At 37.2% G+C, this 13,267-nt stretch overlaps 2 protein-coding genes across 4 annotated transcripts in view; one reads left to right on the forward strand and one right to left on the reverse strand.

Annotated features, from left to right (window-relative positions):
- Positions 1 to 1,840: 1,840 nt before the first annotated feature.
- Positions 1,841 to 6,712, reverse strand: btf3l4 (basic transcription factor 3-like 4). Of its 2 annotated transcripts, none has more exons than XM_024282103.2 (6): positions 6,625 to 6,712; positions 5,870 to 5,935; positions 4,684 to 4,797; positions 3,344 to 3,545; positions 2,332 to 2,391; positions 1,841 to 2,259 (listed from the first exon to the last, which is right to left on the reverse strand). In XM_024282103.2, the coding sequence occupies exons 2-6, from the start codon at positions 5,921 to 5,923 to the stop codon at positions 2,213 to 2,215; spliced, it is 477 nt and encodes a 158-aa protein (XP_024137871.1). In that variant the 5' UTR covers positions 5,924 to 5,935; positions 6,625 to 6,712; the 3' UTR covers positions 1,841 to 2,212. The 2 variants fall into 2 exon arrangements, with proteins under 2 accessions (XP_024137871.1, XP_036072118.1); XM_036216225.1 differs by lacking the exon at positions 6,625 to 6,712 and adding an exon at positions 6,573 to 6,592.
- Positions 6,713 to 7,062: 350 nt separating this feature from the next.
- The window catches only part of txndc12 (thioredoxin domain containing 12 (endoplasmic reticulum)), an 8,009-nt gene continuing 1,804 nt past the window's right edge, over positions 7,063 to 13,267 (forward strand). Inside the window, exons 1-5 of one of the 2 annotated variants that reach the window (XM_024282089.2) lie at positions 7,073 to 7,304; positions 9,438 to 9,498; positions 9,603 to 9,655; positions 11,777 to 11,850; positions 11,923 to 11,992. In XM_024282089.2, coding sequence (XP_024137857.1) covers positions 7,205 to 7,304; positions 9,438 to 9,498; positions 9,603 to 9,655; positions 11,777 to 11,850; positions 11,923 to 11,992 — 358 coding nt within the window. In that variant the 5' untranslated portion in view covers positions 7,073 to 7,204. Of the gene's footprint in view, positions 7,305 to 9,437; positions 9,499 to 9,602; positions 9,656 to 11,776; positions 11,993 to 13,267 lie in introns of both variants that reach the window. The other variant, XM_024282082.2, reaches the window with a different exon arrangement.

Here is a 13,267-nt window from a genome sequence, read left to right on the forward strand (position 1 = left end):
CGCCCCTACCTGTTCTATCTGGCTATTCTATTCAAATACGTAGTTGTACAGTTAGATAAGCTAATTCCTCTTTAATAGTTCTGGTAAATCGCCTGTCCGTCCTGGAAGAGTATCCCTCCATCATGTGGTCATCCGTGAGGTTTTTCTTCTTCTTCTTATTCTTTTTATTTTCTTAGAATCAAGTCTATTTTTAGGAGTTTTTCCTTACCGAGAAGGAGGGTCTAAGGGCAGGGATAACCAGTTTAGTTTGTTTAGCAACCAGCTATTGTTTATATTTTATGACAGACTTTCAGCTTTTGTACAATTACCAGTATGAAGCCCAATGAGACAATTGTTTTGTGATTCTGGGCCATAGAAATAAAATTGAATTGATTATTTGCTGATTGTAGAGGGAAAATGTGGGCGAAAACCAGGAGATTAACCATAAACATATCAAAGATGAGGTTAAAAACCAAGTTAGTTCAGCATTCTATGTAGCAGAGAGATAAAGGCTGACATTCTTCAAAATAAAAGCATCAGACCAGCATCTCCCAGGTGAAAAGGCCAGCTCTTACTGCTGCGTTATTACACACTCCGTATGTGTATAAAGATATTCATACACATGTATGGACATTATTTTCTACTGCACAAACTGAGAAGTAATTAAGATTAACAAAAATGAATAAAACCTTCTAAGGTTTTATTACATGCCAATAGAGCACGTGTGTCAAAATCGAGGCCCGGGGGCCGTATCCGGCCCTCTGCGTAATTCTATCTGGCCCTCCAGATCATTTTATTTTATTGTTATTAAACACCCGATGTTATCTTGCGCTCATTTCTAACTTGTATTATTTTGACAAAATATATTTTTACTGAGAGTAAGATATTGACAGTTATTTAAGGTTTAGGTGGATTTATTCTAGGATAATATTCCTGCCTGTTTTTATTCATAGTAATGTTAAAAAGTTACGTTTTTAAAGTTTTAAAAATGTAGTTTTAGTCTGTTCAATAAATGTTTATCCTGTTCGGCCCGCGACCTGAAGAGTGTTTTGGATTTTGAGTTTGACACCCCTGCATTAGGGGAAGTTAGAACATATATGGTTATCTTATCTAAAGTCAATTTTCCTGCATTAAATGCACATTTTGTTTAAAAACTTCTCATTTTCAATTCCAGGCTTATGGTGACTTTATCAAAGTCATTTAAGAATTCTGTACTATAATTTCAATCTATTCAAATGGTGACTATTTTTCAAACATAATATAAAAGCGTTGAGCCTGTTCAACTTTGTTTCCTGTTTTAGGATTTGGTAGTAATAAAAAAATGATATTTAAAAGTGTTCAACAATCAAAATGCTCATATTTTAGGCGATATATAAAAATATACTGATGTAAATTGTATTTTTTAGCATGTTCTTGATGCATTTTTATGGTGATAGAGGACATATTAGAAAATTAAGATTAAAACTGCATCCCTAAGTATTATTGTGGAAAAAAAAATGTAGGTTAAAAAAAAAAAGAGCAAGTTTTGGCATAGAACATATTCTGGATGAGCAATTTGCACCCTGCTCCACTCTATTCCGATACATCCACTTGCAAATAGATGGTTAGCTCTGATATTTTTCTCCATTTTTGTTGCACCAGTAACGTTGAGTTGGGGGTATAAGCTAGCAGGAGATGGTGTAATCACGTGGATGATGGGAAATGGGGTGGGCTAACTCAGCACCAACAGCCCCGCCCACAACTCAGGAGTGAATTTTTACTAAACTTCTGCTGCTCTGCAGAAACTATGTCATAGAAAATGAAAAATTTTGTTTCTATTTTGGCTAAAAACATCATCATGAAGACAGACCAGCACGAAACATCAAAAACATTTTATTTTATTGATAATCACTGATATAATGCTAAATGAACCATTCATTTTATTTGTAATTTCATAAAGAATCTCTTAAATACTAGCCGTGTTGAGTCACATCAGGAACTTCCTCTAAAGTGGTTTGAAGTTCCTTTGGGTGTGGAGTCTTCCAGATCGTGTTTCCATAAGATCAGCAGCTACTCAAATCAAACCTTTCTGCTAGCAGCTGCAGCAGGCAGACCTGGAGTCACCCAGGTATCCGCAGGTGAGGTGCTGCACCTTCACACCTCTTTCCTCACAAGTACAAATGCCCTGTGTGAGTCGGCAAGAGTTTAAAAACTAAAAAAACTGCTGACGGAGGAGGGGCAGGAAGGCTGGACATCAGTTTGCTTCGTTCTTTGAGGCTTCATCAAAGTTCTCCACCAGATCTGAAAAGAAAAAAATACTTTGAAGCATGAAGCTGAAAACAAGGTTCTAGCAGAGCACGCCAACATTTATACCTGGTACGTCGTCATCCTCTTCTTCTGCGTTTTCCTCTTTGACAGTTTTCATGTCCATCGCTGTGAAAACATTGGATTGGAGAGTAAAAATGAGGCTTTTTCGTACTGGTCATTCCTGCTTTTGTTAAAGACCCTGCAGCAGCTTTTTACTGGAGGCAATGTGGGGAAATAGGGAATCATACACACATTTTTGACTGTCCTGTAATTATTAGCTATTGGAAAAATATTTAGGATGAAATGGAGAAAATTGTACAACGAGGAATTCCTTCAATTCACCTTCAAACCTGGGGCCACGTGGTCTAATCAAATAACATATTTAAATGATGACATTGAACATTTTCACTTACTTTCTTTATCGTTTTTTAATTCATACTGTTCTTCTTTTCCTCACAGCAGAGCATATAGAAAACCAGACCACTTCTGGTGTGTCCGTCAGTAAAAACAATCCCAGATAATCAACTTCCATTGTAGCTTTCTTGTTTACGTTGGTTTTTTTGTTCGTAGTTCCTTTTTTATTTTTGCTGGGATCACTTTTTTTGCAGATTTTATTTTTGCACAGTTTCTTTTTCTGTTACTTTTTTCCTGCGATGGCAGTTCTCTGCCACTGTAATTAATAATCCCACTGGTTACAATTTTCGTTCAATTCTTGGATAAACAAGTGCGTATGAAATCTGACTGTGATATTTGAACTTTTAAATTTTTTTTTTCTTTAATCCAGTTTTGTGAACAAATGTAGATTAAATGTGGACAGAGTCCCATCAGATTCTCCCTGTGTTTGTGTGCTGAAAAGATTTGAGGAATTGAAAGTGAAATTTCTACACCAGCATGCATTTCTACAATTAGGTCAAAACGGAAGAATTTGAAGATATTTGTTTATATTTATAGTTTTTTCGTTTTCATCAGCATTGCTTCAGTGGCTTTATGACCCGGTCATGTTGACCGGTGTGTTTGGTGGTTTGGTCCGACAGGAGAATCTAATCCTGCCGCCTCACAGTGGTGTGTGTTAGCTCACATTGCCGTGGGAACTGCTCGGCCAGCTTGCGCAGGCTGCTGAGGCTGTCGGCTCCCAGCTGGCTCAGGATGCCGGGGAGCATCTCTGTCAGCTGTTTGGTCTCTGCGTGGCCGGTGATGGCAAACGTGTTGGCAGACAACGACGCCTGAACTTTGGGGTTGTTGAAGTGAATCACCGTCCCGTCATCCTTGATCATGTTCACCTGGGAAGAGGAGGAGGAAAACAGTCCATGTAGAGATGTGCACGAATCACTTCAGGTCAGTGCAAGTCGCATGCTTTAACAGTTCAAACTAAATGTGTTCAATTGAAACTGACCTCTTAACCTTTGGGAGTGGACCAGTGTCCAAATTATAACTAATTTAAAAGCTCTTTTCTGACTGTTTCAAATGTTGATTACAGTGGAAGCTCTACCAGAAGTGATTTTATGTTTTATTTCTGAGGTTTATGACAAATCATTTATATTACTTTTCTGAGTTTACTGGTATGTCTACTGAGGTCCCTCACTGCATCACTTCTCACTGTTCTGCAGGTTTTTTTACTGCACCTTTGCAAGTTTTGATTTTTTTAACGGTGCAGTGTGTTCTGCATCCCGATTGGCTAACTGAATGACATTTTGTTTTTGATTTTTAATCCTCAACCTTTTTTCTACGAAGGTTTGAAATGTTAAGCTTTTCTCAGTTTTTTAGGCTATTTTGAAGTTTAGCTATTTTTTCAGGTGCATGCTAGCTGTTTTGGCTAACCCAGGTATTTTTTCAAGTTTTTTAGGCTAATTTGACGTTTAGCTAATATTTTAGCTAGCTATTAGCTTCAGCGATTTCAGCTATCTTCAGCGTCCAAATTCAGCTTACAGCATTCACACTAGCATTATCACAGGTAATGCTATTTATCTAGTTCATAATTATCTTAAACAGTTACGTTTTGGAATTCTTAAAAATGTCGTTTTAGAGTGTTCAATAGATGTTTATCTTGTTAAGCCCGCAACCTAAGGTGTGTTTTGGATTTTGGCCCCTTGTGTGATTGAGTTTGACACGCCTGCTGTACGGAAAAAAGACAGAGAAGTCACATAGGTGAGGTTGTACAGAAAAGGACTCAGAATTGAGGCCAAACAAAACAAAGTTAACAGTTTTTATGTGTAATTATTAAGTTAAACCTAAAACAGGCTAAACAGTCAATTATACTCTGGACTTCTAAGGATTAAAACACGAAGTGATTTCCGTGATTTGATGCATCTTAACACTTGGAGACTCTAATGTTCAATGACAAACTGTCACGACGCTCTAAAGCTTTCCTCTGTTTTTAACAGTGGAGCTGGGCTGATGAAAGCCGTCATTGATGCTCACCTCCTCTATTCCTGCGATGTTGTTCACTGCTAGCTTCTTCAGAGAGCCCTGCAGCTTCTTGTCATCAGCCGTTGCCGTCTTGTGAACGACCTTTTTCTTCCTGCGGGCCGTTCCCTGAGGAAAGAACAGGTGTTTGTGAAAAGGAAGAAAAAAAAAAAAAAACAAGATGAGACAGTCGACTGAACCCGAATGTCAGATGCAATTAAACACCGGGTCATGCTGTGTATCTCGTATCTCTGCTTGTAATTTATTCATTTCAAGGGAACAGCTGTGATCTTCAAACAGACAGAACATTGTCTCCTGTTTGTTAGCGCTAAATCCCAGTAGTAAATTGGAACTGAAGATTGGCTTCAGTTGACAGAGAATCATTTTAACCAAACTTTTATCTTCAAATGATCTAATAAAATCTTATTTAAATGCCATAAAAAATATTTGAATTTTTCTTTTAGGTACAAACTAAAATTTGAGCACCAATAGGAGTTTATCAACTGAAATTTTAACATGAAGAAAATAAAGCACGACTCTGGACTATTTGTTTGATGCTTTTTGACTGATCTTGATATATATATAAAAAAAGATCATTCTGATCCAAAAGCATTTTTAAATCCCAGAGGGAATTATTTGATCAGTATCAGTGGGTTATCAACTGATTCAGGTAATTTTCGGAGGAATCAAATTCTACAATTGTTTTACCAACATATGCAAACTTGCAGTATTCATATATTTGTTTTGTCTGAATAGGGTTCTGTTAATGTGCTCCAACTGATTTGATTAACACCAATTTATGCAAATATGTATCAAACCATTTCAACTCCAAAAGTACCTTAATTTAGAATCTACTTGAAAGCAAAAATGTGTTTTTTCTTTTAGCTTGAAATAATTTTAGGCATCAAGAGGTTAAATATTCCAAACATTAAAATGCTCTAAGCTTGGCTCAAACAGAAATATGTATATTTGGTCAGCTTTTTAGAAGTTGGAGATGTGACAATAGGTGTGAACAAACCCACGGGGGCCTCAGATGAAGGGGCCAAAAATAGAAACAAAGAGAAAGTGCTGAGGTCAGCAGCAGAGACCTGACAAATGCGGAATCCCATCACACTCCTTCAAAACCAGCAACAGCTGAGACCATGCTGGAAAATGAAATGCAGACTGGAGAACCAGCAGAGGAAATGTTGAATACTTTTACCTTTCCTCCTATTCGCACTTGGGCTTGAAGCTTGGCCAGCTTTTCCTGATTCATAGTGTTCTGTTTCTTCAAAAGGAAAAACAACAAAACACGTGAATCCTAGAGTAGAAGAGCACACATGGTGACAAGCGAGAAGAGCTATTTAACCAATGAACCATCTCAAACCTGTGCTTAGTTTACATGTCAGAAGACATTTTCAACTATTTAGGAATAAACAGTTTTCTATGAAAGCACAGGAATCTTTAGAGAGAAATTAGCTCAAACTCACACAAACATGTTTTAAAACTAAAGTTTTTATGTTTGTATTTAACTGATTTAACTTCCTATAATTGCTAGTGTCCTAACAATGCTTATATAAAAAATACACTTTTTAAAAACCCCATTAGCAACCTGATTATTTATCCGTCAAACAGATCAAGCTACAGCATGCTAGCTGCATGTGGGAGCTAATGACACCATGGGTTAGCCAACAACCACCATTATCCCGACTCTACCAAAAACAAATATAAAGCTAGACGGCCACTTCCTTTGGATTACCGATGCTGTAAACAGATGTGAGGCCGCTATAATCAATAAAATATGTTTTTTAAACACGAGTTGAGCTAATCAGGTTGCTAAACGCGAGGCTGTATGTGCTAATGCTAGCATAGCAGGAAAGTAATGCTAAATTTAAATTCGGCTTATGACTATACTGTTCGCTTACAATTACTTTGGATCAAACAGTCACCTTACAACCAACACAAGCGTACATTTACCTGAGCGTGAAGAAAAATTGAGGTTCCGTTGAACTTCTCTTGCAACAAACGGAGCAGCGAGGCTTAAACCACCATCGGATAGCTAGAAGTAATATGACATAACTTCCGCTTTGAGTTTTCACAATAAAATCATAAAGTGTCAAGTTTTGGGGATTGGTTGTGAAATTGCTACGTAAATGTACAAATATTTAATGATACAAGTAATACAAATACATATAGTTGTTCTAAAACAGAATACATGAGAAATGAATGTTAAGCTCATCTACATTTGATGCTTTTACATGTAAGTTTCTGCACTGGTTTCCTGTCTTCGGCTGACGTTTTGGTGTCTACCTTGACTATTAAGCACACCAGTGGAGCACGCGGTCGTGTGGATGTGATGTCACGTGACCCAGGCCTCAAAATGGAAAACGGAATCTGTCGACCAATGGGAAGCCGCTCAGGGAGTGTTTGGTTTAAATTCACCTACACGGGCTTTAATTTTGAAATGCAGCAGTTGAACGTCCGGGTCGAAAGTTGCGGGCCAGCCAGCACTGCCATTACCCTTTAGCCGCAGAAGTGAGGGAGAAAGCCGCCGAAAATGCAGACGTCTTTAGTGAACGTGGCCTCTTTCGCCCTGCTGCAGGTCCTGCTGTCGTTCTGCGGGTTTCAGGGTTTGGTGGACGGCGCCAGCGGCAGAGGTGAGTCGCGATCGGCGCCTTTCAGGGAGCTGGATTCAAACTAATGTCAGTACAGTAAGAAGAGGAGTCACCTGTCTTTGTGTCCGCATCCTGAAGCGTTCAGCCCGCATCCTGTTGACTACCTTACTCTCTGTTTCCTTCTTAGGCTTTACAGAACAAGTTTGTCATTGTGTTGGTTAGATGAGATCACGGTTTGTGTTTAATCATTCAACCAACATTTACCAAAATATATGAATCCCATTATAGATTCCAGGAAACGTTAGTATAATTTAAATATTGAACTTACATGTTGTTCTGATGTATTCAACCCTTCTTGTTCTGTGCATTTCTGGAGCTTCTGAACTTGTATGTAAATGATTTGATCTAAACTATGATGTAAAATAGTTTGCATGAAACAGCTTCAGGACACAAAAATGAAACGTACCAGCAGTGATGTGGTTTGTTTTAAACTAGGGCATTCGATTAAATCAATTAACAAAAAATTAATTGCGATTAATCGCAACCATTTTTTTTGTCTCAGTATTTGCTGACCACTTATTATCTGCAAAAAGTCACAATATGAAATCACACTCGAAACTCTACATTTAGAACATTTCATCGCAGTGTTTTACCAGGTACAACTTATTTGTACAATATGGCACCGGACCACGGATCAAATAGTCGCTTTTTGTGAAAAAATGATCTAAACCACAAAAATAGCAAAAATAAACTACAAAAAACCGATTGAATATTTATTTCTTTAGTAAGTGACCACGGTATAAGCAGGGTAATACCTGACGGAATGTTTTAACGCACGCCGTGGAAGCCTGAACCGCCGAGTTAAAGCGAATGTCTGTTTCTTTGATTAATTTGCGTTAATAGATATTAACGCGTTAATTCTTTTTGATTATTCGAGTGCGTTAATGTTCACAGCCCTAGTTTAAAATAAAAATAATTAAATAAAAACTGTAAAAGAAGGAAATAATTAGTTTTACTTAATAGAAAGTAGTATCTTTACATATGCTTTCACAAAAGCCACACTGAGGTTAAAATAAAATAAAAATGCATTGAACCATTATTACATTCTGTGCAGGGAAGAATTTGTCCCTTTTTTTTTTGTTGTTGGCGTTCAGAATAATTATTGCCAGCAAAGTTATGGGGTCACAGTGTGCTTTTGGCCTTGTGGACCTTGAGCTTGGAGTAAACACTAAATGCTAAAACATAATGCAGCATGCTTTTCTCTGATACTCTTTTTATTATCTCTTCATTGTTTAAAACTGTGAAGACAGACAGTCTGACCTCAGGCTGGCCTTCTTTTGATAAATGTAAAAAAAAAAAAAAGATTCAAAGTCGTCTGCTACAGAAATGCAAATATATTTCCTGCTGAGCTGGATGAGGGTTGATAATGGCATCCTGATAGAAAAGGAAGTTGAGATGGAAAACGTGCTGCTCTCAGGTGTCATTTGTGCCAAATATTTAAGCTTAGAAAAGACTGAATGAATGTAATGTTCAGCTTATAATAATACATAAATCTGTCTCAGAAACTACAGATTGAATAAATGTCTGTGTTTCCTTTAGGGTCTTTATCCTGCTGGGAGTTTTTGGTATTGGAAATAGTTTATTTCAAGCAATCAAAGCAACAATAATGCAAGACAAACAACAGAAATTTATATCTGTACAGAAATACATGATACTTAGGATACTTGGTAATAAAAATGATTGGGCAATTCACATACAATAGCAAATAATTTGATTATTACTCTTAATCATAATATTAGCTAAACTCAGAATAGCCTAAAAAACTGAAAAAATCACAAATTAGCCAAAAATAGCTAGCATGGAGCCGAAATATTAGCTTGACCCCAAATTGGTCTAGAAAACCTTGATAAATGCCAAAATAATAACTTTCAACTTTACTACACTCTGACGTCATATAATACACAGTATCGACTAATCGACTATTAAATTAATCGTCGACTATTTTAGTCGTCGATTAGTTGTGGCAACCCTAGATGTGGTAAAAGGTCCATATTCTGTCCAGGGTTGGTATTTCTTCCTCTGCGGTCTGGTTGACGGTCATCCTTCTGGTTTTAACAGAGTTGATCAAACATCTGTTCTCAGACCTGCTGCAGTGACTGAACTTTTTCCCTGCAGGTTTTGGAGACAACATCCACTGGAGGACGCTGGAGGATGCCAAGAAGGAAGCTGAGGCCAGGTGAGTAGTTCTGGTCCGATCTCTAAGCTGAGACTGTGAGACGAGTGACTCCTGTTCAGTTTAACACGTACCTGTTCTGAGTTTTCATGTGGTCGTTTTAACAGTGGGCTGCCCGTTATGGTCATCATCCACAAGACCTGGTGTGGAGCCTGCAAAGGTAACACACTTTTCCAATGTGTCTGATTTAAATGGTCATTCTGGCCTCTACAAAACAGGGATTTTACACTGAAGGTCATGTGTTTGACCCAGTTTTTTCAAATGCATTTTTTTTTTTAGACACTTAAACACTAATTTGTATTTATGTTATTGTTCTTATTATGATACATATAAATTAATATCAATAAAACAGGATTCTTTTTCAAAATATGAAATACTTTGAAAGACTTTGAATTGTCTCTGTACATGAAATAAACTTGCCTTGCCTTATAACTTTTGACAAAGGTTTCTATGATTTCCTTTCAAAATAAAATGCACTGTGTGTAACAGAGGTCCTCTCAATGGAGCATATATAGGATAAAATAACGAGTAAAAACAATTTATTTTTCAGTTTGAGGTGCATCTCTGCCAGAAATGCATAAATCTAGCAAACTAAGATTAAATCACAGCTATTTTTGACCTGAAGGGGGCGCCTAAAATACTTCAACATGTTCAAAAATAGAAAATCTGCCTAATAACCCTTGAATATAAATGATGGTTGTGCTCACTTACTTCAGATTGATTTTCTGTGGTACATGGCGATCATAAATAAATATATAACTCGATTTTGTCAAACTACAAACCGCTCTATGGATTGTTGGAACCATGCGGAGTGATAGGTGACATTCAATTGTTTGTGAACGGACAGAATACGGCTTGAGTTTATGTTTTTTTCTACTATTTTTTTTTTTACTTTTGTTACTATTTAAAATGAAAAAAACTTTATTTGGTTGCAGACCTCTGACCTAACTAATCACTATTGAATCACAGCTCTAACCTTAACATATTTTTGGCCATAAATTGCACTAAAAATCCTTTCATATTTTTCAAAAATAGACATTCCACCTTATAATCCGCGCATGGATTCTCATGGGATTATGGGTAGTGTAGTTTGGAGTGTCATGGAGTGATTTTCACTCTGCTTCAACTGTCTGTGAATGAGCACAATGCAGTTTGACTGTTTGTTCCTTAATGTGCCTTTCATTCAGAAAAATAAAACTACATTAAAAAAAGCACAATGTCAAAAATACACAAGTTAAGAACAGTGTACAAACGTTAATACAAATATTGATTATAGATATTTGATCTTATTAGTAAACACAAGCATAGCATTTGATATTGGTATTTCTCTTCTTTTGTATTGGAAATCATAATCAAGCTTTTTTGTCCATTAAATGTGATGTCATTATCTAGTCCATAAGCTGAATAGATGTTTAGCACTCTGAGATCCACAAACCCAAAGTTTTGTTCATTCTGTCTCTTTTAATTAAAAAAAAATAAATTCCCTTTTATGGAGCAAAGCGTTTGGTTCTCCAACTGTTCTTAACATTATAATTCAACATATTATCCACATGTGAAAAACTTTTCAAGTTTTTTACAAAGTTGCTTAAAACAGTAATACATGAGTTAGGTAAGGCACTATAATTCTGTAAAACATGCAAATTTTAGTTCTTAGTTGGATCCAAACTGGAAACTAGATAATCTGAATTAGTTTAGGAAAGTTCTCTGCTAATTTGTGTTTTTTATTAAAGAAAAAATGAATATTTTAGTTTCTTAATATTTCTTATTCTATGAAAAAAAAACCTTTTTGATTTGTTTTTTAGAGTTATAAACTCTACAGTGGAGTCTGTCTGTTCTTTTATTCAGGATAGAAATAGAGAAGAACCCTAGATCCATTCTTCTGTTCATGGAAACGGGTTTGGGAAGAAAACGAGAATTACACGCTTCACTTTCAGGGTCTTTTATTTTGAAAAGTCAGTCATGAGGAAGGAAGGTTCTTGTAGTAATACAATAATTGTAACAGCTTTGTTTTCTTTCTTTATTTCAAAAAAGATTTTTTAAAAGTCAATGCAATCAGCTTTTATAAAATAAAAGTCACAAACTGAATTCAATAAAAAGATGTTTGAGAAGAGGATAGACAGAAACAAAAGCTTTTTTAAGCCTATCTCTTTATGTCTTGCCTAATTTCCCAGCCTGGGATGAATAAAGTATTGCTATTCTATTCTATTCTATTCTATTCTATTCTATTCTATTCTATTCTATTCTATTCTATTCTATTCTATTCTATTCTTTTTCCCTTTAGCACTGAAACCCAAATTTGCTGAATCCAAGGAAATCTCTGAGCTGGCTCACAACTTCATAATGGTCAACCTGGAGGTGAGGGTTTGTTTGTTTGTTTGTTTGTTTGTTGTTCAGTTCTGGTTGGTAACTGAGGATTTCAATGCACAGGACGACGAGGAGCCGAAGGATGAAGCGTTCAGCCCAGACGGCGGATACATTCCCCGGATTCTTTTCCTCGGTATGGCGGGGGTCACTAGGGGGGGCAGCAGTTCTTGGTGTAACAGCTGAGGTTAAGATGAGTCTGCAGTGCTGCATAAAGGCCTCAGGCGGTAAAACGCCCTGTAAAGCCTCTGAACTCTCAGGACTCTTTCAGTCCGGGTGTTGTCACGTCAGGTCTTTACGTCTCCGGCTGCTGGTTTACTGCAGAGCGAAGACAGGAATGTTCTGGGTAAAAGTCGTGGTCTCTGTCTTTTCCTTTTGTTGAGGTGAACAGTAACACTTTGACATGTCTAAGACCTGTCAGACCACACATGAACACAAGCAAGAACAGAGTTGGTTAGGATATTTTCTCTTTTTCTGACCATTCTCTGTGAACCAGAGATGGTTGTGGGTGAAGATCCCAGTAGATCAGCAGTTTCTGAAATCCTCAGATAAGGATGTCTGACATCAACAACCATGTCACGTTCAAAGTCACTTCAATCACCTTCCTTCCTCATTCTGATGCTCAGTTTGAACTGCAGCAGATCGTCTTGACCATGTCTGCATGCTTAGACGCATTCAGATGCTGTCATGTAGACCCTACAACTCCAGTGTTAAAGGTTTAAAAAGGGGAAAAGAAAACTCGGTTTTATTAATATTGAGTCCTTGGAAAACTGTATCGCTCAAATAAAAATGAATTGGGGAAACACCAGACAATCAACTCGTGGTCTCCAAATCCTCTCCTGACGTAAATAATGTTCCCTCTGGATTAATCCAGCCTCCTCGTCTACGGGATCCTCTATGAATGGACATGCTATTTTGGATTCTGCGTGGTGGAAACGTGCACTCTCTAATGTGAATGTTCTCAAAATGTTAATGAAGAAGTCCTATTTGAACATCCTTCATTTTAAGAAGGGGCGGAGACCGCAGGGAACTCTGAGTTTCCTGAAGGAATCCTGCTCCAGACCAGGTTACGTTCACAGTTAGTTGCCATAGTGATTGATTCTGAGTTCAGCTTAATCCGCTTCGTGAAATGAGTTTGGTTTAACCTACTTTCGCGGGTTTAAGTTACCTCCGCTTCTGAAACAAGAATTTCTGAGTTTTCCTTAACTCAGAGTTCATGAATTCAGAGTTTCAACAAAACCTCCTTCTTGAAACGGGCCCCCTGGTGTCAAACTGTTTTTGGTTCACCCGTCCGATCTTAAGTGGGCCGCACCAGTCACATAAAAACAAGATGACCTATGGTTACTAGTTATCTGTTTATCTGTTAGTCTGTTTAGTTTTTACCTATTGTGCATATTTTATGACTCCATCT

Source organism: Oryzias melastigma, linkage group LG17 (genome assembly GCF_002922805.2).
Source record: "Oryzias melastigma strain HK-1 linkage group LG17, ASM292280v2, whole genome shotgun sequence".
Lineage (NCBI taxonomy): Eukaryota > Metazoa > Chordata > Actinopteri > Beloniformes > Adrianichthyidae > Oryzias > Oryzias melastigma.

Excerpts from the sequence above, each read along its gene's own strand:
- btf3l4 (XM_024282103.2), bottom strand. The coding sequence starts at position 5,923 with ATGAATCAGGAAAAGCTGGCCAAGCTTCAAGCCCAAGTGCGAATAGGA. Across the intron at positions 4,798-5,869 it reads AAGTGCGAATAGGAGGAAAG|GGAACGGCCCGCAGGAAGAA; the intron begins GTAAAAGTATTC and ends TTCTTTCCTCAG. Across the intron at positions 2,260-2,331 it reads AGAGGATGACGACGTACCAG|ATCTGGTGGAGAACTTTGAT; the intron begins GTATAAATGTTG and ends TTTTCTTTTCAG.